The sequence below is a fragment of the Crinia signifera genome, chromosome 1, assembly GCF_055691185.1.
Source record: "Crinia signifera chromosome 1, ASM5569118v1, whole genome shotgun sequence".
In the NCBI taxonomy this organism is placed as follows: Eukaryota; Metazoa; Chordata; class Amphibia; order Anura; family Myobatrachidae; genus Crinia; species Crinia signifera.
In genome coordinates, this window is record NC_139217.1 from 92550025 (window position 1) to 92574933 (window position 24909).

General features: G+C 44.3%; 1 protein-coding gene across 1 annotated transcript in view; it reads right to left on the minus strand.

Moving 5' to 3' along the window:
• The window catches only part of SNX25 (sorting nexin 25), a 189442-nt gene that overhangs the window by 121023 nt on the left and 43510 nt on the right, over positions 1–24909 (minus strand). Inside the window, exon 3 of the mRNA XM_083170201.1 lies at positions 5685–5901. Within this exon, the coding sequence (XP_083026327.1) occupies positions 5685–5901 (217 nt within the window). The remainder of the gene's footprint in view (positions 1–5684; positions 5902–24909) is intronic.

Consider the following 24909-nt stretch of genomic DNA (forward strand, 5'->3'; position numbering starts at 1 on the left):
CAATGCTGGCAATACAGGGACAATGCTGGCAATACAGGGACAATGCTGCCAATACAGGGACAATGCTGCCAATACAGGGACAATGCTGGCAATACAGGGACAATGCTGGCAATACAGGGACAATGCTGCCAATACAGGGACAATGCTGCCAATACAGGGACAATGCTGCCAATACAGGGACAATGCTGCCAATACAGGGACAATGCTGCCAGTACAGGGACAATGCTGCCAGTACAGGGACAATGCTGCCAGTACAGGGACAATGCTGCCAGTACAGGGACAATGCTGCCAGTACAGGGACAATGCTGCCAGTACAGGGACAATGCTGCCAGTACAGGGACAATGCTGCCAGTACAGGGACAATGCTGCCAGTACAGGGACAATGCTGCCAATAGAGGGACAATGCTGCCAATAGAGGGACAATGCTGCCAATAGAGGGACAATGCTGCCAATAGAGGGACAATGCTGCCAATAGAGGGACAATGCTGCCAATAGAGGGACAATGCTGCCAGTACAGGGACAATGCTGCCAATACAGGGACAATGCTGCCAGTACAGGGACAATGCTGCCAGTACAGGGACAATGCTGCCAGTACAGGGACAATGCTGCCAGTACAGGGACAATGCTGCCAGTACAGGGACAATGCTGCCAATACAGGGACAATGCTGCCAATACAGGGACAATGCTGCCAATACAGGGACAATGCTGCCAATACAGGGACAATGCTGCCAATACAGGGACAATGCTGCCAATACAGGGACAATGCTGCCAATACAGGGACAATGCTGCCAATACAGGGACAATGCTGCCAATACAGGGACAAAGCTGCCAATACAGGGACAATGCTGGCAATACAGGGACAATGCTGCCAGTACAGGGACAATGCTGCCAGTACAGGGACAATGCTGCCAGTACAGGGACAATGCTGCCAATACAGGGACAATGCTGCCAGTACAGGGACAATGCTGCCAGTACAGGGACAATGCTGCCAGTACAGGGACAATGCTGCCAGTACAGGGACAATGCTGCCAGTACAGGGACAATGCTGCCAGTACAGGGACAATGCTGCCAGTACAGGGACAATGCTGCCAGTACAGGGACAATGCTGCCAGTACAGGGACAATGCTGCCAATACAGGGACAATGCTGCCAATACAGGGACAATGCTGCCAATACAGGGACAATGCTGCCAATACAGGGACAATGCTGCCAATACAGGGACAAAGCTGCCAATACAGGGACAAAGCTGCCAATACAGGGACAATGCTGCCAATACAGGGACAATGCTGGCAATACAGGGACAATGCTGGCAATACAGGGACAATGCTGGCAATACAGGCACAATGCTGGCAATACAGGGACAATGCTGGCAATACAGGGACAATGCTGGCAATACAGGGACAATGCTGCCAATACAGGGACAATGCTGCCAATACAGGGACAATGCTGGCAATACAGGCACAATGCTGGCAATACAGGGACAATGCTGGCAATACAGGGACAATGCTGGCAATACAGGGACAATGCTGCCAATACAGGGACAATGCTGCCAATACAGGGACAATGCTGGCAATACAGGGACAATGCTGGCAATACAGGGACAATGCTGCCAATACAGGGACAATGCTGCCAATACAGGGACAATGCTGCCAATACAGGGACAATGCTGCCAGTACAGGGACAATGCTGCCAGTACAGGGACAATGCTGCCAGTACAGGGACAATGCTGCCAGTACAGGGACAATGCTGCCAGTACAGGGACAATGCTGCCAGTACAGGGACAATGCTGCCAGTACAGGGACAATGCTGCCAGTACAGGGACAATGCTGCCAGTACAGGGACAATGCTGCCAGTACAGGGACAATGCTGCCAATAGAGGGACAATGCTGCCAATAGAGGGACAATGCTGCCAATAGAGGGACAATGCTGCCAATAGAGGGACAATGCTGCCAATAGAGGGACAATGCTGCCAATAGAGGGACAATGCTGCCAGTACAGGGACAATGCTGCCAGTACAGGGACAATGCTGCCAATACAGGGACAATGCTGCCAGTACAGGGACAATGCTGCCAGTACAGGGACAATGCTGCCAGTACAGGGACAATGCTGCCAGTACAGGGACAATGCTGCCAGTACAGGGACAATGCTGCCAATACAGGGACAATGCTGCCAATACAGGGACAATGCTGCCAATACAGGGACAATGCTGCCAATACAGGGACAATGCTGCCAATACAGGGACAATGCTGCCAATACAGGGACAATGCTGCCAATACAGGGACAATGCTGCCAATACAGGGACAATGCTGCCAATACAGGGACAAAGCTGCCAATACAGGGACAATGCTGGCAATACAGGGACAATGCTGGCAATACAGGGACAATGCTGGCAATACAGGGACAATGCTGGCAATACAGGGACAATGCTGCCAGTACAGGGACAATGCTGCCAGTACAGGGACAATGCTGCCAGTACAGGGACAATGCTGCCAGTACAGGGACAATGCTGCCAGTACAGGGACAATGCTGCCAGTACAGGGACAATGCTGCCAGTACAGGGACAATGCTGCCAGTACAGGGACAATGCTGCCAGTACAGGGACAATGCTGCCAGTACAGGGACAATGCTGCCAGTACAGGGACAATGCTGCCAATACAGGGACAATGCTGCCAATACAGGGACAATGCTGCCAATACAGGGACAATGCTGCCAATACAGGGACAAAGCTGCCAATACAGGGACAAAGCTGCCAATACAGGGACAATGCTGCCAATACAGGGACAATGCTGGCAATACAGGGACAATGCTGGCAATACAGGGACAATGCTGGCAATACAGGCACAATGCTGGCAATACAGGGACAATGCTGGCAATACAGGGACAATGCTGGCAATACAGGGACAATGCTGCCAATACAGGGACAATGCTGGCAATACAGGCACAATGCTGGCAATACAGGCACAATGCTGGCAATACAGGGACAATGCTGGCAATACAGGGACAATGCTGCCAATACAGGGACAATGCTGCCAATACAGGGACAATGCTGGCAATACAGGGACAATGCTGGCAATACAGGGACAATGCTGGCAATACAGGGACAATGCTGGCAATACAGGGACAATGCTGGCAATACAGGCACAATGCTGGCAATACAGTGTATTGCCAGCATTGTGCCTGTATTGCCAGCATTGTCCCCGTATTGCCAGCATTGCGCTTGCAATGCCAGCATTGCGCCCGTAATGCCAGCATTGCCCCCGTATTGCCAGCATTGCCCCCGTATTGCCAGCATTGCCCCCGTATTGCCAGCATTGTCCCCATATTGCCAGCATTGTCCCCATATTGCCAGCATTGTCCCCATATTGCCAGCATTGGCCCCGTATTGCCAGCATTGGCCCCGTATTGCCAGCATTGCGCCTGTATTGCCAGCATTGCGCCTGTATTGCCAGCATTGTGCCCGTATTGCCAGCATTGTGCCCGTATTGCCAGCATTGTCCCCGCATTGCCAGCATTGTGCCCGCATTGGCAGCATTGTCCCCGTATTGCCAGCATTGTGCCCGCATTGCCAGCATTGTGCCCGCATTGGCAGCATTTTTTGGACCTCGACCAAAATCATTTCAAACTTCTGGACTCCATCAAAAATGACTTGCCTACCTATAACATACTTAGGATGGGAACATACATGCCACACATTAATGCAGAACCTTACTAGAGGAAAGCTTCATAAATACACACCTAGTCAATAAACAGACATTTCAGTAAAATTGTAGACAAAAATGTTCAAAATAAGAGACCACGGACAGGGATGGGACCCCGAACTGCATAAAAGTGAGACCCATGACACACGCGCCTTCCTGCTCTGGGGAAGGAGGACAGGTTTGGTCTCCCATGGTTGCTACTGCTGGTGATATGAGTCATGTAAACACAGGGAGCCCAGGCACCTAGTCACTACATAAATCAGCCGTGCATGTAGGGAAAGGGCAATTATGAACAGACTGTGCACAGGTTTCACATTGTGTTATTGTCATGTCGCAAATCCTCCACATAGCCTCACATCAAATGTGATTCCAGCATCTGTGCAAGTGGACACCAGTGAGAAGTTTATTGTTAACTATATTAAATAGATTAAACACACACAGAGAAGTAGAAATGGACTCATTCTGTACATACACAATTATAACAGGCAGGGCTAAGAGAGCGGTTTTCTTTCAAAATATCGACAAAATCAATAACTGCAATAGAAAGCCGACAGGTCCCGTTTTCTAGCAACAAAAGTGAATTGTGTAAACGTTTCTTATTTTGGGCAACTCATAAATTTCCATATACAAGGACATCTTCTACACGTCATCTTCTCACACACATGCACAAACACAGAGGTAATCACAAGGTAGCAGACTAGCTTTCAAAGCATTTGCTTTGAGCAGGCTTACTAGCTGTTAATAAACGGCCTGCAATGCTGACACATCCGTAAGAAAGTTGTGAGTTCTGATGTCTCTTTCTGCACCACTGTTAACCAGTTACCTGCCTGCTACTCTGTACAACATGGCTCAGCATCTGTCAGCTCCATTGAACAACAATCTGTTTCCAACAACACAAACCCTGTAATCTGGATTTTATTTGAACACCACCCAATACAGTCCTGCTGGTGTCACCAAAGCCACAAAATATACTTGCACTCATAGGGGGGCAATTAAATTGTTGCTCCGATCGGATCACTATTTTGGTTAAGCCCAAAAGCACTGGGATTAGCCGTGCGAAGTAACTAAACTCGACTGGACAGGCTGTGAAACATACTTTCACACAAATATGCTCACCAGCTAGGAAAGCTGTGAGCAGAATAGTCCACACAAGCAGCATTGGTACTAATATGGTAGCATAACAATTGAACTTCCCCAGAGTCAATTAAAACCTTTCGTATTACTAACAAATCCACTATTGACAGCAGTGTGTGCAAATGATGTGGTCTCTAAATAAGTAGTAACTTATGTAAGATACCAGTGCGCTTAATAAACTAACCCTTTGGTGTACTTACTGTATTAACCTTTAGTACATGATTCATTGCCCCTTTACTGGTTTATGCACCATTATAAAGGAGCAATCGTTTCTCCCTCATGGCACACAGTTGGCAAGGCACGCTATGGTTTTTAAGACAGTCTTATTCAAAAATCTAAATTAATATGAAGAACAAACAGCCATTCTGCTGGTGCACAATGGTTTCAGAACAATACCAGAACGATGATTATTGATCAACGGTCACCTTCTAATGTGTGTTATCCAAGTAGAAATGTGTCTATGCCTGATAAGCCCCATAAAAGAGCAAGTAAATGCACAAGATACAATATTACTACAATACAGGGAGTGGCATCACTGAAACCCCATTATTTTACAGCTACTCTTTTTAAGTGGAAGCCAAAACGGGGGTTCCCCAGACCAGGACCTTCCCGACCCCACCGCCCAGCAAGAGCTAAAAATCTCACTCACCTGCTGATACCGATGAGAGAAGTGAAAGAAACCCCCCCCCCACACACACACACACACACACACACACACCCCTCATCTCTCTGTAGATGCAGGAGGCAGGTTGGGGGGAAATTTCTTCAGTGTCCGTTCCATGGGCACAACTACAGCGCTTCACATTGGTAGAACACATACAAGAAATAAAGGTGCTCAACTCCAGTTTGTTACCTAGTGTTTGCAGCTTTGAGGTCACAGAAGTGTGTAAGCAGATTTTTCACCACATCGTTGCAGACCACTCTTACAATATCAATGTGAGCAAGCCGGTTGCGCACTTGTCTGGTCAATTCCCAAAAGTCTTCAGAAAGGAGATGGTAAAGCTGACCGTCATCTTTGCTTAGAGCTCCATACCATGATAGAATATAGTCCCGGTAGCTGTAGTCAAACACTGGAAAACAAAACAACAGATGGACGTGAAACATTTACACTTAGCACAGATATAACATATAGGATGAGATTCAATTGTTCCTCACAACCGAGCTATCTACAGTGACAATTTTCAATTGTTTACAGTGTTCTTTTCGCACTGACCACAGTTAGCCAGACCCAGTTAAGCTGCCTAAAACAGTTCAACCTGACCAAAGTGCTCAGCATGATGCTCAGTGCTCATTTAAGCTCACCACCCACGATGCAAGCGGAAATGTAGGAGCGCCAGCTGATCACGCCCGAATGGAGCAACAGTTGAAAAGCCCCTTTGGGCAATGACAGCTGCAGGAGATACCAATTGAATTTTGCCCATAAAGAAAGACCAGCCAAAATATATTCTTCCCTTTTTTTTTTTTATTTAGAAAAAAAATTCTAAGTTAAGTACACACTACTCTTAATCTGGATGATTTACAGACATTGGGGGAGATTCTCTAACAATCGCGGCCCAGCTCTGCCCCCCTTCGCATACATAACTATCGCATATGTTCTAACATATTCGATAATTATGGCAAAGGACAGCTCTTGCGTCAAGAGCTGTCCTTTGCTGTGAGAGTCGTCGGGTCCCGGCAGCTCCCCCCTCCCTCCCTTACCCGGCGCTGCTGCTGCGGACACAGGTGAGGGGGAGTCGGTGCGGGGCGATGGTGGATTGCGGTGGAAGCCCATAGGCTTCTATGGGGCATCGCCAGATTTTTCTGGTGATGCCCCCTACCGCGGTAACCCGGTGGGGGATGCTTACAGCATCCCAAAATGCGGTTCAAAACCCTGATAACTGGGTTTTTACCGCATTTTTAGTTTAGAGAATCTCCCCCAATGTCTATGTAGACAGTAAGGTCAACACAAAAAATTAACAGGTTTTTCCCAATTTTTGGACTTTATATTTCATCACCTACAAGGATTTCAAATTTGAACAGTAAAGTGTGCCAAGTGCAGCAATTGGGGAACAAAATGAGCAATGTGAGGTACGCATTACACTAACATGCTGTGGTGTGAACACAGACACAAAAAAAAAACCACCACAAAAACCTCATGTCCACCATTTCATGTGTCAATGTTTTGTCATGGGTGATCTTTTGTCAAGGTCTACCTTTTTACTATAAATGGTCTTTGAGCTATGTCACATCAGGACTGTGTATTGGATGAACGTCACCAAGTTCGAAAACAGTAGACTTTTTTTTTTTTTTGTCCTCTGAGCCATGTAATAAAACAATGCATTTAGGTGCTCTTTAAGTACCACACCCCCTCCATTCAGTGAATGAAGCCATTATGTAGAATATTCAATAGTTACCAGTATATAAACATATACCACATTAGTGTTCATTCTAGCACCCGCTATATTTGAAAACCCATGCAGTTCCTCTTCTCTGCCTGGGGTGTCACTGTCTGCTGTGGTGTTTCTAGTACAGGTCTGGTTTGCATATCAGTATTGATATACAGACCACACTGTGCTAGAACCTCTACAGCAGACAGCGACACCCCAGGCAGGGAAGAGGAACTGCATGGGTTTTCAAATATAGCGGGTGCTACAATGAACACTACCACATTGCTAGTAACATAACATAAAAATAAAATCTGGGGCACTTGGGTCCCATGTGGAAATGGCTAAAGTGACATACTCTAGTGTTGTTCCAAACAGGACATGCTGGTCCATTTAAAACCAGAAGGAGTGGTGAGCAAGGAAAGCAAATACTACTGGATTCATAGATGTCTTTTCATTTACTTTTTTAACAGTACACTTTCATGGAGTTTAATGCTATCAAGGTCTGACAGTCTCTTGGTACTTGATCACTATGGTGACCAAAATATGGCGTTAGCATTTAAAATGTCAAGGTGACTGCATTCCAAGGTTACCATTCAACTGATCTTAACTAAAAGCGGACAATGTAGTGTTGCCCCTGTCATTGAATGTTCTTCTCTAAGGTACAAACAGCATTCACAAAAGGATTGCAAACTATTCTAGCCAGTTATAGCAGCTGGAGTGTACTCACAAGACAAGACAACACAGCGCCCCCCCTCACTAATACAGGGCATCAGAGAAGAGCTCCAGTCTGGGTGTTGTATGAGCTGCAGGCAGTCAGTAATCTGACATCGTAATCTCGACTGACGTACGCAGACATCGGTGCAAGTGCAAAGAAGTCGCTCGCCACAGGTCCTGTTCTTTCTCTGTGGGGGTCATGGACCCCATGAGGGAGAATAGCCCCTGTAAGTCGGAATCCCGACTGTTAGACAAAGTCAGACACAGTGTTGGCATCTCCATTGACGACTAAGCAAGCATCTCAAACCATTACAGCCCATCGAACTTAAGAATGGGCCCTGAGCTATGAATCTGCAGCTATTACGGACTCCTTTTATAATTTTTATAAATCACTATACAATCTTCTGGAGGATGAATCGGTACCGGGACCTGACTCCACAGCTTTAAAGGCTTATGTAGATTCATGTAATCTCCAGCAATTAGGTCGCTCCTCCCTATCTCTATTTAATTACTCTATTACATGGGTCCTCAAACTATTTTGCTCTGGGACCCCATCAGACAATAAAAATAATTGCAGGACCCCAGCAAGTTACTGCAGAAGGTCATCACATCACATGTGTAGTCAGCAGACCGCACACACATGGCAGCATTGTGGAGGCAAAAATGATGGGAGGAGTCTAACATAACAGACAATTCAACAGATTTTTCAGACTCCTTCAATCACTGACTGAGATTAGAAAAGTCATTAGCCTGATGGTCAGCAAAATGGAGTCGCAACCCCATGCTGAGCAGGTCAGGACCCACTTTGGGGTCAAGACCCACAGTTTGAGAACCGCTGCTCTATTACAACAAAGAAATTGGATGCTGCTTTAAAATTTCAAAACCCTCTAATGCTCTGGGTACGGAGGGGCGGGCTGCATCGTCCATTAAGATATTTTCAGGGGTCCCAACACTTCACTTAGTATTAGAACACAAGGACATACATTAAAACTGTGGGAAAATGTTTATCTTGGGGTAAAACTCAGTACCCCCCCCCCCCTCCCCCGATACAAATACCCGAAGCCTGGTTCTGGTCTATCAACTCATTGATTTGCCAAATTATCTGAAAGAAGAAAAATTCTAGAATTAAAACTCACCCTACTCACTCACCCAAAACACATGGGCAGTTTACAACTTCAGATATTAAGCTTTATTATCACGCTGAATAGCTAAACAGAATTCTTGGATGGACTAGATACAGAGATTCTAAATATTGGGTTGCTCTCGAAGGCTGCTTTATGAAAACACATATAGAAATTATACCATGGTTACCCTCTCTTCTCAAGCTCTCCCCAACCACCCTACAATATCCCCGAAGCTAGCCTTATGGAAATCTCTCCAGCGTCTGAGGCAGTAGAGCAATTTAAACATGCATGGGAGAGAATAAGGATATTCTTACAATGAATAGAGAATCAAAAAGGGTTTGAGGTGACATTGTGGTTAAAAAAAAAAGAGGCAGACTAGATGGGCCAAAAAGGATTCTCTGCTATCAAATCTATGGGTTTAATCTTATTAATGGTGATGTGCTGCTGCCACAGTGTTTTAATAAGGGTAGTGGCACCCGATCAAGCACTCTTCTCAGGCTGGTTGCAGCCCAAATTCCCACTAAATTGCTTGCTACTGTACCTTATGGGGCAGCGAGCGTTTTTGTGTGAATTTCTGCTGCAGTAAAGTACAGCCGCTGCTATTACGGAGGACTGGAGTGTGTAAATATTAAGTAAAAACAAAAATCAATTTATCTGAGATATCAGCCAACATTGAGTAGCACCATACTCAAATCGTAAGGCAAAAACGCACTGTGTATTCACCTTTATCTAGAATAGCTAAGATAGATTAGAAGCTGATTACACTTTGATTTAAACCTAGTTTCTTCTTGTGAATTGCTGTGATCCTCACAAAATAAATCTTTACTATTATACCCCTTTTACACCCAAATCCCGGATTTGACACGGTATTTGGAACACTATCCAGGTCGGATCTGGGCATTTGGAATCCAGGTCGGATCTGGGTTTTTTCCCGTTTAAACTGCGGTGCAAACAAGATTACATCATCTCCAAGCACCGGGACAGCCAATCGCCCCACCGAGACCACCGATCGCCATGCTGGGGGCAAGCCCAGCACAAAAGTAAGCTGTCCCCAGCCACAAGGTGAATGGATGCCGCACAGTACAGCAGCAGAGGCTGTGTGCACCCCCCACCCAACCTCCATACTGACCGCAGGACGCTGTGGTCCGGAGGTTGGGCTCCCTCATTGCTGTAAACTGGAGCCAGGTAGGATGACCCGACATACCCTTTTAATATGCCCCTCCCCGTGTTTCTCCCTGGTCAGGACCAGGGTAGGATTTGCGGGAAAATGGAACCTTGTTTTTTTTTCGGCGACCCCTTTTACACTGACGCTGACCCGGGTCCACGAGGCAAAACCCGGGTTTTTGCCTGGTGTAAAAGGGGTATTATTTAACATTGACAGTTATACAGTATAAAATGAAAGAAACACAAAACTCTAAAAAAAGATTATTGTATTCAGACTGCTAGAGAACAGCAGTCTTTACAATGGGAACACAAACAAAAGGCCATCCATTTAGATTGATCCGTGGTGGCTCTGAATTACACAAAGCACCATAGTATCTGAACTACACAAAAAGTCACAATAAAATAGGAAATGTTTAAAAGGACATCCATTGTACAAAACCTTAAGTCAGGTTTTTTATTTGAATGTAAAAGCAAGAAATCTGCTGAGAGTGGTTTGTGTCAGTCTCCTATAACTGTTCTCTCCCCTCCTTTCTATCACTCCCATCATGAGCTTGAGGAAAATAAAGGTTCGTGCTTGCATTCTTGCTGCTATGGCCACAACATTGCAGTCTATAAACACCCCTGCTGCACAGGTACTTGTAGTGCCACGTAAAAAATTAAGTCCGTCAAACCGCTTTGAAAAACGATGTAGCTGGCCATCTACATGTAGACAGCCAGTGGGGTGACAAGGGACAGGTGTACGGCAAACCACTATAAGGATGGGGTACGCATCTACATGTAGACAGGCGGCAGGGTGACTAGGGACAGGTGTACGGCAAACCTCTATAAGGATGGGGTACGCGTCTACATGTAGACAGGCGGTGAGGTGACTAGGGACAGACGTACAGCAAACTGCTATAAAGATATAATGAGGGAGAGGTGAACGCTTCTTGTTTACATGCTGTGCTGTAGGAGAGATCATGCAGCTAGTCAACGACCACATGGGCGTTCCAGCTTTGGGAGTATAATCGCAAGAGCGGCCGGCATATCGATCGAACGTACACACCTATACAATCTAATGGCCGTTCGTCCCAGATCGAAAGAATGTCCCGACGATTGTATAGATGTGTACCCAGCTTTACACAAGACACTGCAAAAACTCTAATCCATGCACTCATTATCTCACAAATGGATTATTGCAATAGTCTCTTTAATGGTCTTCCTAAGAAAAGACTCACCACTACAATCCATTTTGAATACAGCTGTGAGTCTGATCTTCCTGACTAGATGTTCATTGTCTGCTGATCTGCTCAGTCAGTCCCTCCATTGGTTGCCTGTATTCTACCATATTCAATATGAAATACTTCAACTCATATACAAAGCCATTAACCTGACTACTCCAATATATATCGCTTCACTTATCTCAGAATATATCCCCACCCGACCTCTACACTGCACAAGATCTGCGTCTCTCATCCACACTCATTACTAGATTCCATTCACAATTGCAGGACTATCTTCGGGCAGCACCCACCCTATGGAATTCCCTTCCACGCACACTAAGACTCTCCTCTAGTCTACAAACTTTCAAGTGTTCACTGAAAACTCACCTCTTTAGACAAGCTTACCATATTTCGGAACCTCCACATAACCTTCCAGGACCAATTATATCTAATTGCATCACATCAGGACTGCCTTACTATAGATTTCTATCCTTATGTATCCCTCCTAATACCCATATAGATTGGAAACTTGTGAGAAGGGCCCTACTACCCAGACCAACTACCCAGTTTGTTTTGTCACGGTTTCCAATTGTAAAGCACAACAGACTATGCTGCACTAAATAAGAAACTGTAAATACAATTAAATACTGCAGCATTTGGCTGAGGCCTAGGCTGAAAATGAACGTTCACTAAAACACTGGCATATGACATTCATATGGGGAAGTGAGAGTAGTTGAATCTGCTTTATAACCACATTAAATATTAAATCGGTATTACCGCAAAATTGCAATTCTATGATGAACTACTGACACATTCAGCACTTCCAGACCATGCAGCTGCACTCCTATCTACCCCACATTCCCCCACTGATCACACACTGCCTAACAGCTCAGCATTAATGTTTTACTGACCCAACAATGACTGATTAAGTTAAGGCCCCCATACACTAGCCGATTTTGGTCCGATTTAGGCCAGATCAGTCGGATCTGGGCGAAATCGGACCAAAATCGGCTACTTTTGATGTCCCCTCAGATCCGATGCGCGGTCCCGTGCGCATCGGATCTGCGTCGGGTGGTCGGACCTGCTGCACGTCCGACCACCCGACTTGGGACCTTTAGCTGGCGGTGAGTGCTGACCTGGGGGCGGTGTGCAGCAGGGCTCATCATGGGGGACGCCGGAGCGGGGAGCGTGTCCTGACGCTGTAACTAGCCGGCAGCGCCTGTGTGGGATGATCTGGCCGGGCGGCGGGCGCTGTGATCATTCACATATATCATTCATTCAGCAGCGCTGCGGGACGGACGGGGCCGGGCAGTGGCGGGTATTATATTTTTAAAACACCTGTCAAATGACTAGCCGTTCTCTGATTGGCTGAGAGCTCTCAGCCAATGACTGACCGTTGGCTGAGAGCTCTCAGCCAATCAGAGAACGGCTAGTCATTTGACAGGTGTTTTAAAAATATAATACCCGCCACTGCCCGGCCCCGTCCGTCCCGCAGCGCTGCTGAATGAATGATATATGTGAATGATCACAGCGCCCGCCGCCCGGCCAGATCATCACACACAGGCGCCGCCGGCTAGTTACAGCGTCAGGACACGCTCCCCGCTCCGGCGTCCCCCTGATGAGCCCTGCTGCTGACCACACCGCCCCCAGGTCAGCACTCAGTACCCCCGCTGCCCGCCCCACTGCTGCCCCTGATCACCACCGGCCCCCATGCCCCTCACCGCCCGCTGCAGCTCCCCGTACATGTGATAAATCGCAAGCGATTTATCACATGTAAAATTTGGCTCATCAAGTGCCAAATTGTATTTGAGCCTCCCGGGGAGCTGCCGGGCGGCTCACAGGAGTATTGGGTCCGACTTGTCCTAAGGACAAGTCGGCCTAATGTATGGGGGCCTTAAGATGCTGGCCATCTGCACATGATCATTAATGTAATTACTAAATGTAATTCAAGCAATTAAAGAAGTACAAATATCACAGCATTCTGTAGCACAGCTTGTTTATTTAACCATGATGGGCCGATTCGGTGGTGGGAGTAAGGGCTGGGCACACACAGGTTGATATATTGTTTGTCATATTAACGACAATACATTACGAGTGGACCAGCGGTTGTGTACACCTGTTGTCAGCCCTGCAACACCGCTAATGTATATTGCAGAAATATCATCATGACTGGTTGTGTGCAAATACTGTGCACTGCAGGTGGGACAGATTTAAAATGTGCACATTTAGGGGGTTATTCTTGTTGATTCACAGCCTTGCAAGTCCACCAAACCCCACCTTGCGAATGGTGGCCTGGTCGCCACCCATTCGTAGCGTGTGTTCACACGCACTGGCTGCAAATGGATGTTGGACACAAACATGCGTGCACACGGCAAACAATCTATACGCCATGGACACACGCACCCGGTGCATGCACATTCATTAATTAAAATGAACAGTTTCTTATATAGCGCACACATATTCCGCAGCGCTTTACGGAGCATAGTTGAACACTCACATCAGTCCCTGCCCCAGTGGAGCTTACAATCTATATTCCCTACCACATGTACACGCAAGCACATGCGCAGAAATGCGCATGTGTTTTTCAAAAACATTGCGCTGGTATGCAAGGGTACAGACCTGAGTAAGGTCCTTACTGTAACTGTTAAAGGAATGTGTCCATATGGAAATCTCAATTATGGACATACACAAAGGGCAATTGTAGCCATATTTCTCATTGATATGACTAGATTGCTTAGAAATTAAGCACAGGCCGCTCCATGTTTAGGCACCCCAGTGATGGATATGCGTGGTCCCACAAGTCGCCATCGCCAGGCTAGATTTATACTGTATGCACTATAAATCTAGTCAGTCATCGCCAGTCTTCTTCTCACCGGAGAACACTGACATTGCCTGATCGCTCAGCACATATCACTGGTGCATTGCTGTGTGCTGAGCCATCTGTACTACACTACATCGCTCAGCACAGAGGCTCGGTCACCTCGTGTGTATAGGTGCCCATACACGTTACAATAATTGCATGCATTTTGGACTGCATCGCATGCAATTTGCGTGCGATGCAATCCGAAGCAATTTCAAAAGGTATGTGCAGCCCATACTTTTTTTAAACGGTGTGATGTGGGAGGGAGCGCGCATCGCACCAGAAAAATGCACCACGTATGGGCACCTTAAGCCGCATTACAGTGTAAAAATAAGTTTGCCCAGTATTTTTGGGTTACATGTAAAAAACAGACAGTATTTACCATGCATGCAAAAATAATAAAGTGTACTTGCTTACAACATTGTTTTTCCAGGTGCACAGTTTCTATATCTGCTTTACTCCCAACTCAGCATCAATCTCCTTGCCTCATTCTCTCAGTAAAAGTCTTGAGCAACAGACTGAAAGCAATATGGAGAAATTGCTGGGGGCTGTGCGTGCGTGTGTGAGTGAGGGGGGAGCTGCGGTGATGTCACCCACAAAATGTCATTTCACATCGCCGTTGCCAGAATGTTGTAAGCACTATGGTGACATCACCTTGTGTTCAAGCATGGCTGGACATGGCAGAGGCCATATTCTGCCTAGGGTGACAGCTAACCCTATACACAAACTACCAGAAGCATTTACACAACAGTGCTGAACAATGTAAAAAGCCAATATATCAGCATTTACCTATCGCAATAACTTGAATCGTATCCATCTGAACAGAAACATACAGTATGCATCATTTGGACTGGATTAAAACATTACAACACAAGAAGAGAGAATCCCAGCATATTGTGTTTGCAAGTCCATTATTCATCGATTTTGCAACAAGCCTGGCCTGGAATTTAATTTGGTCACACAGCAGATCATTTATCTTCTGAAAGCCAGATATTAGCCTAGAAAAATGCATCAACCTCGGCATTTCCATTGTCTATCCAATACTGGTTATATGAGCTGGTTACAATGATTGATTGAGTGAGCAGACCGAATGTGCTAGTAACTGCTGCACAGTTCAGTACACAATGCATCACAGCTCCTTAAAGAATAGGTCTGTCCTAGCAGACAGGGTCTAGTGTCAGTCATTTTCTGACGGATAACAAAGCACTGCAAAATACACACTGCTCAGTGCAACAAACCAACAACATGATCACGTGTTTATAATTGATTATTTATCGTTATGGCTTCCTAAGTGAACTATCTCAGGATGGACACGGACCATTTCTCCCTGGCATTCAGTAATCACATACTAAGACAAGGTTTGGAAGGAAAACGAGTTCTATCTTGAAGAAAACGCCATCATTCCAGACACCAGCCGCGGCTTGGTATTTAGACAGAAACCCCGCTCGGGAAACCTTATCAGCGAGGCACGGATGCTCAGTGCACATCACTACATAATCACAGTAACACAAATTGGATTCCTCTGCTGGGAAATTAGTCCTGCTCTGAATAAATGCTGTTAGTGGAGATACAGGCGACAGGAGAGATGGGTGACCTTTATGTTTTAAGACCTGATCCTTTTCTTGTTTTCTTCAATGACATCCTGTAATCAGCACTATCTGAGCCTCATACTGCTAGCAGTTCATTAATACAAGTGGTCAGTTTTCTATTAAGCATTGGGGAATAGAACAGCTGCAGCACCAAACACTGCTCCCAATAAACACTCATCAACCATTTCTTTGAACACTTGCAGCACTATTATGGTATCAGGATGGTCGATCTACAATGTAGGTAGACTGTTCATAGGTTGATAACCACATGGTCAACATGCATTAGGTCCAATGGTACAAAAGGTCGAAACAAATGGTTGACACATATTTAAGGTTTTAAATGTTGTTTTCTTAAAATTTGCCGGATTTACTATTAAAAAGGGCATTTATTCAGATCTCCGCTTCCCTTTGAATGGTTTTGTATTAGAGAGCACCAGGGGAAGCTGACAGTGACCCAATATACTGCCTCCGAGACGACAGCCTGTGCTTAAGGAAGCTGACTTTAGCGAGAGATGATATTATAGTGCAGAAATACTCAGGAGCACCCAGAACATTATTACTGATAAAACAATGCAAGGTATCTTAGTACCTACAGTGAGACATCATACAGACACCATGCCATTGTCAGGCAAGATCCACTAAGATACCACTTCAGTGATAGTCTCTGCACAAATTACAGCAAATTATAAATAAAAAGTAGAATTAACAGACTAAAACAACGCAAGTTGGAGAATTTTGGAGACAAATACAATTGGACAGTACATTGCAACATTGCTGAGTATTCTAGCCTTCTAGTCTTCTTAGCATTAATAAGGATTTTAATGAATTCTCTCCACAAGGGAGTAAACTCCAGCACCAGACAGGGGAGAACAGGAACGTCTCTTAGCCAATGCATTTTAGCCATATATTAATTTACCAACTGCAACAGTATTTAAAGGAGTGATCTGTGCATCGTTTAAAGCTGGGTACACATATGTACAATTTCCTTTTTCTTGCGACCGTTCGATCGACCGAATACACGTTCGGCCGTCCAAAACATACGACCGTTCTGCGCGTACACATATGTACAATTTTACTTGCGACGTCCGATGTACTCCCGTCCAAACAATCGCAAGAAGAAGTATATGAGAGACCCTGTAACCCTTTGCCTGCTGTTTTAACTAATGTGTGTATAATGCCTCACTGCTCAACACTTTAGACGCATCACTTTAAGACATTAATCAATGTTGAAGTTTTAATAGTGTGTATGGTGCCCTGAAAAGAGCTTCCAGCCCACTCTATTAAAACTTCAACATTGATTAATGTCTTAAAGTGATGCGTCTAAAGTGTTGAGCAGTGAGGCATTATACACACATTAGTTAAAACAGCAGGCAAAGGGTTACAGAGTCTCTCATGATGCAGCATACCACCGTGCTTTGTCAAACTGTCAAGCATATCGATCGAACGTGCGTACACACTTCACTTTTGTTCCGATATGGAGCCGTCCTGTCGGATGAAATATTAAGCAGCAAAGAACCTTCGACCGACCGACCGTGGACGGCCAAGAGCGTTTTTGGCCGTTTATCGGTCGCACAGCAGCAATTGGGACAGCGTACACACCTATACAATCGAACGGCCGTTTGCCCCCAGATTGGAAGAAAGGCCCGACGATTGTATATATGTGTACCCAGCTTTAGACTGGCCAGTGAAAATTCTCAGGACTAGACTTTGGGGCATAGTATATAACTGTGATGAACGATAGTTATATATGTTATGTATATTTGCAATTATTGTTTTTTGCAAGATGTTGCTTATTTTCTGTTCTTAGCAAAAGGTTTCTCAATTTCAGTTGTATCCTTACTATAGTAACGTAGTTTTGTTAGCAACATTAGTAATTTGTTATGTAACATATTGTAAGAGAAAGACAGATTACTTTCAAGTACAGTCATTTTCTTAAAGTGTAGCTTAAATAAAGTCATACTTTACTGTTAGTTCCAGTGCTTGGGCAGGGGAAATCCAGATGAAATAATTGTAAACGACTAGAACAGGTGAGCAATCCACACCTCTTGATACGTTAACAATACATATGGGTGTTACACATGCAGTCTGTGTAAGTCCCTTCTATGAATCCATGCTGTGATCACTATGTGCGAAGGGGAACCGGTATCTGTGCCCAGGGAGAGAGAGGCTCTGCAAAAATGATTGATAACAGCATGATTCTAGATGCTGTTTGTTTTCAGTACTGTGTTTTTTATTACAGGATTATAGAATGTGAATTTTGGCTCATGCGGTGTGGCATAACGTGAATTTGGGCACAATCTGAGTGGATTAATGTGAATTTTGATTCATTACATGTGGCATAATGTGAATTGTGTCTCAATTCATGTGGCATAATGTGTTCACCCTGCCCATGCACTCTCTTTACTTCTTGTGTTGAGCTAGACTGTATCTAGTTTTGTCCACAATGTAAATTAGGCTCGTGTCAAAGTCATATGCAATTATTATTGTTGTGATGCTCTCATATCTGTGTTTGTAGGACTCGGGCATCTTAGCAATCTTGTGGTGTGCTAGTTTTCTTTTTGTGTGTAAAAGCAATAAAATATACTTATCCACCACCCCCCTACAAAAAAAAAAAAAAAAAATGTCCCACAATACACTTTGGAGAGTCACTTGCAACCAGCACAGTATAAATATTATTTAGAGAAATCAGTGAGCTTTGATTTGTGTTACACAGTAAAAGAATGAAAAAGTGATGAAAGGCTGTAAAACTAATGAAATGTAATGAGCGCGGGAGTGAGGCACACAGCTGGTGGAGGCAACCTCACAGGGCGGTCACTGCCTATTAATCTGCAAGCTACAAACAAAATCTGCACCAGCTCTGCACCAACATCAAAACAGTATCAGTCAGACAGCTACTTCTCTAACTCACTTAAGCTCTTCTGCAGAAGCCGCAGCAGAGGAGAATGGGAAAACAATCGATACAGAAAATCATTCAAACTAGGCGGTGGTACTTTTTTCAGATGGTCTAATCCATGCTGTCTTACTATACTAGAAATAGGAACTGAGTAAGTGAGCCCAAAGCCAGTTTGAATTATGCGAATGTCAGGGGCGGTAATACCCCTTGGACACCGCTTATATTATTGTTGAACATGACCAAGCAGCCGATAGGTTGTTTCTGTTGGCTGCTAGAGGTAAGCAAAGTTGCAGTGACATTGTGCAAAATTGCACTGCATGGCATAACAGTTCATTATGCAGAGTCTGAGATACAACGTTGGACTTCTCATTTGCTGCACCATTCCAACGAATGACATTTTGCACTATAAAATGAGAAATTGGGCAGCAAAAAGTGCATATCGCAGGTTAACAAACAGAGAAAAAACTGGAAAGAACTGCTCCCTCTAAACAGTATTGACAGATTAGATATATAAAACCATTCAAATAGATCAATCTGATATTTCCTATAATCTTCTTATTTTTCAATCTATTTGTTTACCCACTGTGACGTCTGTTATTTAACATGCTTTATTTCAAGTTAGACTGTTTTAAAAGGAGATTTTACAGTAAAATAGTGCTACTAATATGTGGGCAAAACAAAGTAGTGCCAAATGCCAGGCAATGACAAATAGCAGCATGTATTCAGTTTAAAGGCATTTGATGATAATTTTTTAAATACACAAATATATGTAGAAACTGCAGTTTCAGCATAATGGCAATACTGTAATTGTTGCGATTTACAAATAGTCTGGTCTCTCCCAGCAAAATAATTGCACCAATCACAGCTCGTACAAAACACAGCTGCCAGGCTGTTAACCAGCCTCATTCCAGCCACATGACTCGCATTCTCTACTTCCTCCACTGGCTGCCTATAAGATGGCAGATCATCTTCAAGATTAACTTACTGAGTTTTTAAGCCCCATGACCAAGGTCCAATGTACCTGAAGCAGCTTTTTTTTCCATACGGTCCCACTTGATTACTGCGATCTGTAGATGAGCGACTTTAAGCAATACCTAGAATCTCCCATAATTCATCTGGGGGTCAAGCCTTTAGCCATGCGGCTCCGACTATGGAACTAACTTCCCTGTACAGTTCGAAAGGCCACCACTCTAGAATGCTTCAAAAACAGACTTAAGACTTTCCTGCTTACTCAAGCATTTCTGTCATTCCGTTAATTATCTCCATACTCTCTATAGTTTATGAAAAGTTTTTCTGTACTTCATTGTTCCTGTACTGTATTATGTATTATTCTATCTATTAAGCACCTTAAGTCCTATTAGGGAAAGAGCGCTATTTAATAAAATTATTATTGTACAGAAATATCTTGCAGAAAGCTAACTAGGGTTGCAGATCGCAGTTCTCATTGTTACCCCTGGAGACTACAATCTGACCCCAGTGGTAAAAACTGTTTTACAGAGTTTGGCCCAGATAGTTTTTGCCTTGGAGGCTTATGTGGGCCATAAATCAGAGTCACAATCACAATTAAGTAGCAGGGATATTCAGAAAAATGAAAAAAGTACATTTACAGAGGAGACAGTCCTAACAGAACTCTTAAAACTAAAAGTGAAAAACTCAATGGGGTCAGATGGGATACATCTAATGATACTTAAAGAGATTAAAGGGGTGCTGGTAGCACCGTTAATAGAATTATTCATCCAGTCACTAGCTATAGGAAAATTCCATAGAACTGGAAAAGAGCAATTGTTTACCACTGCACAAAAGTGGAAGAAAGGAACTACAACTATCGACCATTGAGCCTTACATCAGTAGTAAGGAAATTGATGGAAACACTCTTTAAAAAAAAAGGAGTTGCAGATTATCTCAAATCCAGCAATTTACAGGATGCCAAACAGCATGGATTTAAGGCCCCCATACATAAGTCCGACTTGTCCTAAGGACAAGTCGGACCTGATTTCACCCTGCAGCTCCCCGGGAGGGGGACACACGATTAGGCACTTGATGTGCCAAGGTTTGCATTTGATAAATCGCATGGATTTATCATATGCGGTCCCCGGGGAGCTGCAGGAGGAGGGAGCCGTGCGGGGGATGACAGCGAGCGGGGGATGCCGGCTATAGAGAGCAGAGCAGGGGGAGGCTGCATAGGGAGCCGGGCAGGAGGAGGGTGACAGCGGTAGCAGCACGCTGGGCAGGGAGGATGACGCTGGCTGCCAGCGGCGGGAGCCGGGAGGAACACACTAACTGGTATCCTGGTTGCAGGATAGAAAACAGTTGTAGTAAATTAAGTGCATTCACAGGAAGGTTAGTGGAGTGTTCTCCCTGTGCTTTAAATGACAGGCAGTACACCCGGCAACCAAGACCCCCTGTCTAGATGCACTATTACTGGAGCGATCCACTGGGGCCACAGTCTGCATCTTCAGTGGAACACTTTTAGCTGCAGTAATGTGCTTATGCATCCCCTGTTTGCCTGGCACATTCTCCAACATTAATATGTTTCCATTGGAGAGGGATGATGGACGGAACCCGGGTTGTGACATCAGCTTCTGTCACATGATCTCTAGCACTCCATTTCGTGTGTTGGGACATGTACACTGATATTGATAAGGGCAGACATCCCTCCTGAATAATATGATCTCTAAGATACCTTGATAGGATTAATCTATTTAGCTGCCGTGTGAGTAGGGTATGCCTCTTCTCCCATGAACAGATATTTGCTTGGTATTAGAATTTTGCCCTTCTCTTTACGTGGTGAATTTCAGGACTGACAAAAGAAACCTTTATATGCACATCTCTACCCTTCCCAACGTGAGTTGGCTATGCTTTACTTGATTGAGTGGTCGACACTTCCTTACCCCTTATTCATAAGTTTGGAAGTATCCAGTGTTTGATTTGCATTGCATGGATTACTGCAATGGAGCAAAACTGTGTTAAATGCTTTGGTATCTGAATCAGGCCCATGGTTAATGCACTGTACAGGAGGGTATAATGTTGAATGGGTGTTCCTCAGTTGAAGAGGAGCCTGTGATGACACACTGCTTGCCTTTAAGTGTGTCCCTGGCAAGCTAGAAAACCTATATTGACCTGTTTTATGCCTCCACACACACAGGCAGGGAACATTCATTCATTACTATAAAGAAAAACGCAACGTAACAAAGTATAAAGAATTTAAGTACAAATGAAACGTAAAACAAATACCTCCAGTTCTATAATATATCACAGTATATTGATTGTTCCTAAAGTCACAACTGGAATTTAATCAACATTAAGTAGAAATAGTTGTCGGCTACTTAAGTAAACATACCAATTACACATTGAGGATGTGTGCTTCTTGCACTAGGGGCTAATAATGGTCATTAAAATAAATTATAAAAAAAAACGTGCACCCACTTACAAGTAAAACATTCAGTCTGTGATGCACATGATGTAAGCGACTCAAATATACTATTGTGTACTCCCAGCTAATCAATACAATAAGGTGGTTTGGTTGGCATTTTGTAATTACATGAATATGCACCACACAATAAAAATATCTGCAATGATATTCATAGTTAATAATAATTGTGCCAATGCCTAGATAATGAATACATAGGACTCTAAGTAAGGGACATAGCGCGTTGTACTTAATACCGATTACCTTGGTATGGGGAATACAGTGTTCTTTGTATGTATTATTATTATATTATGTATTGAGAGAATGGAATCACTTTAGAAATACTTTTGTTACAGTTTCTCTGGCCGGAGTTAATTCTTATGTGCCCTGTCCTACATTCACTGCTGTATTTTTATGTTATAGACTGATATTAATACATTTGTCCTACATTTAAAGAACTTTCCTGAATGCTTGATAAATCTAGGTTAAAGTTGAATGACAAATGGTATAATGTTACCAGAGTTCCACAAACAATTAGTCTGTCAAGCTCCAAATACCCCTAATAAGTAGTAATAACTCTGGGTCATTTCATGTCAAGTGAATACAAATCACAATCATCCCAGAACTTTATTATGCTTGGCAGACATGAGCCACTTGTACAGATAAAGATCTCACTGTGCAGCAAGGACTGTGCAAGCCACAGAGAGCGGGAGAGAGAGAGAGGGGGGGGGGGGGGGGGAGGAGGACTTTGAACAAATACGAAGTTAACTATTTTGTGTAACTAATAATGATTTAACAATATAATTTTTTTTAAAGTGATCACTATGGGTTGGGGACAATCTTTGATGCAACAAGTTCTGTGCAGCCCTAGGTCACTTTGTGGTCACACCCTGTAATCTATTTGTGGCTAAATAAAAAAACATTTGAGAGACCCCTCTGGCGCTAAATTTTGTTATACCACCCAGTAATGAAAGTGAATAGGGCAGGGGTTCCCAAAGTTGTTGAATCACGACACCCCAAAGCATCAGAAATGTTTTCGCAGCACCCTTAGGCTAAAGGTTTCTCATTGAGAAAGTCAGAAAAATATAATAAGTTAAATAAATTGTGTTTAGATCTCATCCTTAGGATCAGTTATGCGGGAATGGACAGGATTCCCTTCTGTTTGTCTACAATTTCACTATTATAATGGACATAAAAAACTTGAATTGGTCCTGGACCACAAACCCAGGGCCCAGTGTGAGAAACAGTGAGCAAAGAGAGAGGTTACAGACCCTCTGACTCCATAAGATCTGCATGCTACAAATCACACCTATGGCTCTTGGGCCAAACATAGAGGCCAAGCGGGTCCTGTTCAGCGGGATCAGCTTGGACACAATTAGCATGATGGGGGGGGGGGGGGGGGGAGAATATATGTGTTCTTTTCAAAATCCGGCCGTCCTACTGCAGCATGCTGCAGGCAGAACCCAGCAGTTGTGGCCCCACCGCTAATGTGTGGGCGGCCGCAGAGGAGCCTTTGCTTACTTTGTTTGGTACCTTCTCATGTGCATGTTAACTACAGTAGTATATGTCGACAGTCTCATGTGTCAATCTTTCATCAATGTCAACCAAATCCATGGTTACCTTTTGGTGTCGACCTATTAACCGGATCCCCTTAAGTAGTATTCATTACTTGCTAAATTTGGTGGCAAGCAGCCAGTACATTACAGCTACAGATCCGAATAGGGAAACTGTAATCACAGCAACATTGTGTATTACAGTATTCACAGCCATTACATTAGGTCTGTTATGCTCCAAAAGAAAAGGGCATTTTAATCTCCTATATAGCATAATGGGACCAAATAACTTTGATAACTGAAGGCAGAATAGATTCAGTTGCCTGCGCTAGTGTTCTGCCAGCACAAGAAAGTATGGCTGCCAATGAACCAAAAGACTAATGGTGCCCACACACGGTGCAATGGTCGGATGCGTTTTGACCTTTTTAGTTCATATTGCTTTGAGTTTCTTTTAGTTTGTGATGCGCGCTTCACATCGCAAGCCAAAAAAGTATGTGTAGCTAGTAGTTTTTATACTAGATCACATCGCATCTAGTTAAATTCGCACACTGTTGTAGTGTATCGCATGTGAATTGAACTAGATGCAATGCAATCTAGTAAAAAATGTATCAAACCCAAATAGCCATGTGTGGGCACCTTTAAAGGCCACACACAGGTCTAAATTTGGCCTGTTTTCAGCCGACCCGACGAAAACATTGGTTACCTTTTGGTCCAGAGATCACAATTGCTGCACATATCTCCCGGGAAACGGGGTCGCATGCAATACATCGCATGTGAAAAGACTGAATTCAAGGTATTGCATGCGATTTCACGGGGCATCGAGAAGACAAAAGTAGTGTTGGCCATCTTTCTCTACCATTGGCAAAACTAAATGAAGATAGTGCTGTGTCTTTGGCCCAAGAAACACAAAGAATAAGTGACTGGAAACCACAGCATCATTTCCTTTGCTTAGATTACATGTCCACGGATCAGCAATGCAGATTTTGCTGCTGTTGTCTAGCGAGTGAGAACACTGGGGGAACCTGGACATGTGTTTAATACAAACACAGGATCCAAATCTATCTATCTATATATGTCTAGTGTCCACAAGTCTCTGAAACCCTGCCATCTGCTGGCAGAGGGTGAAACTACATCTCTTTCTCACACATGCACAAACACAGAAGGTAGCAGACTAGCTTTTGAAGCTTTGCTTCGAGCGGGCTTA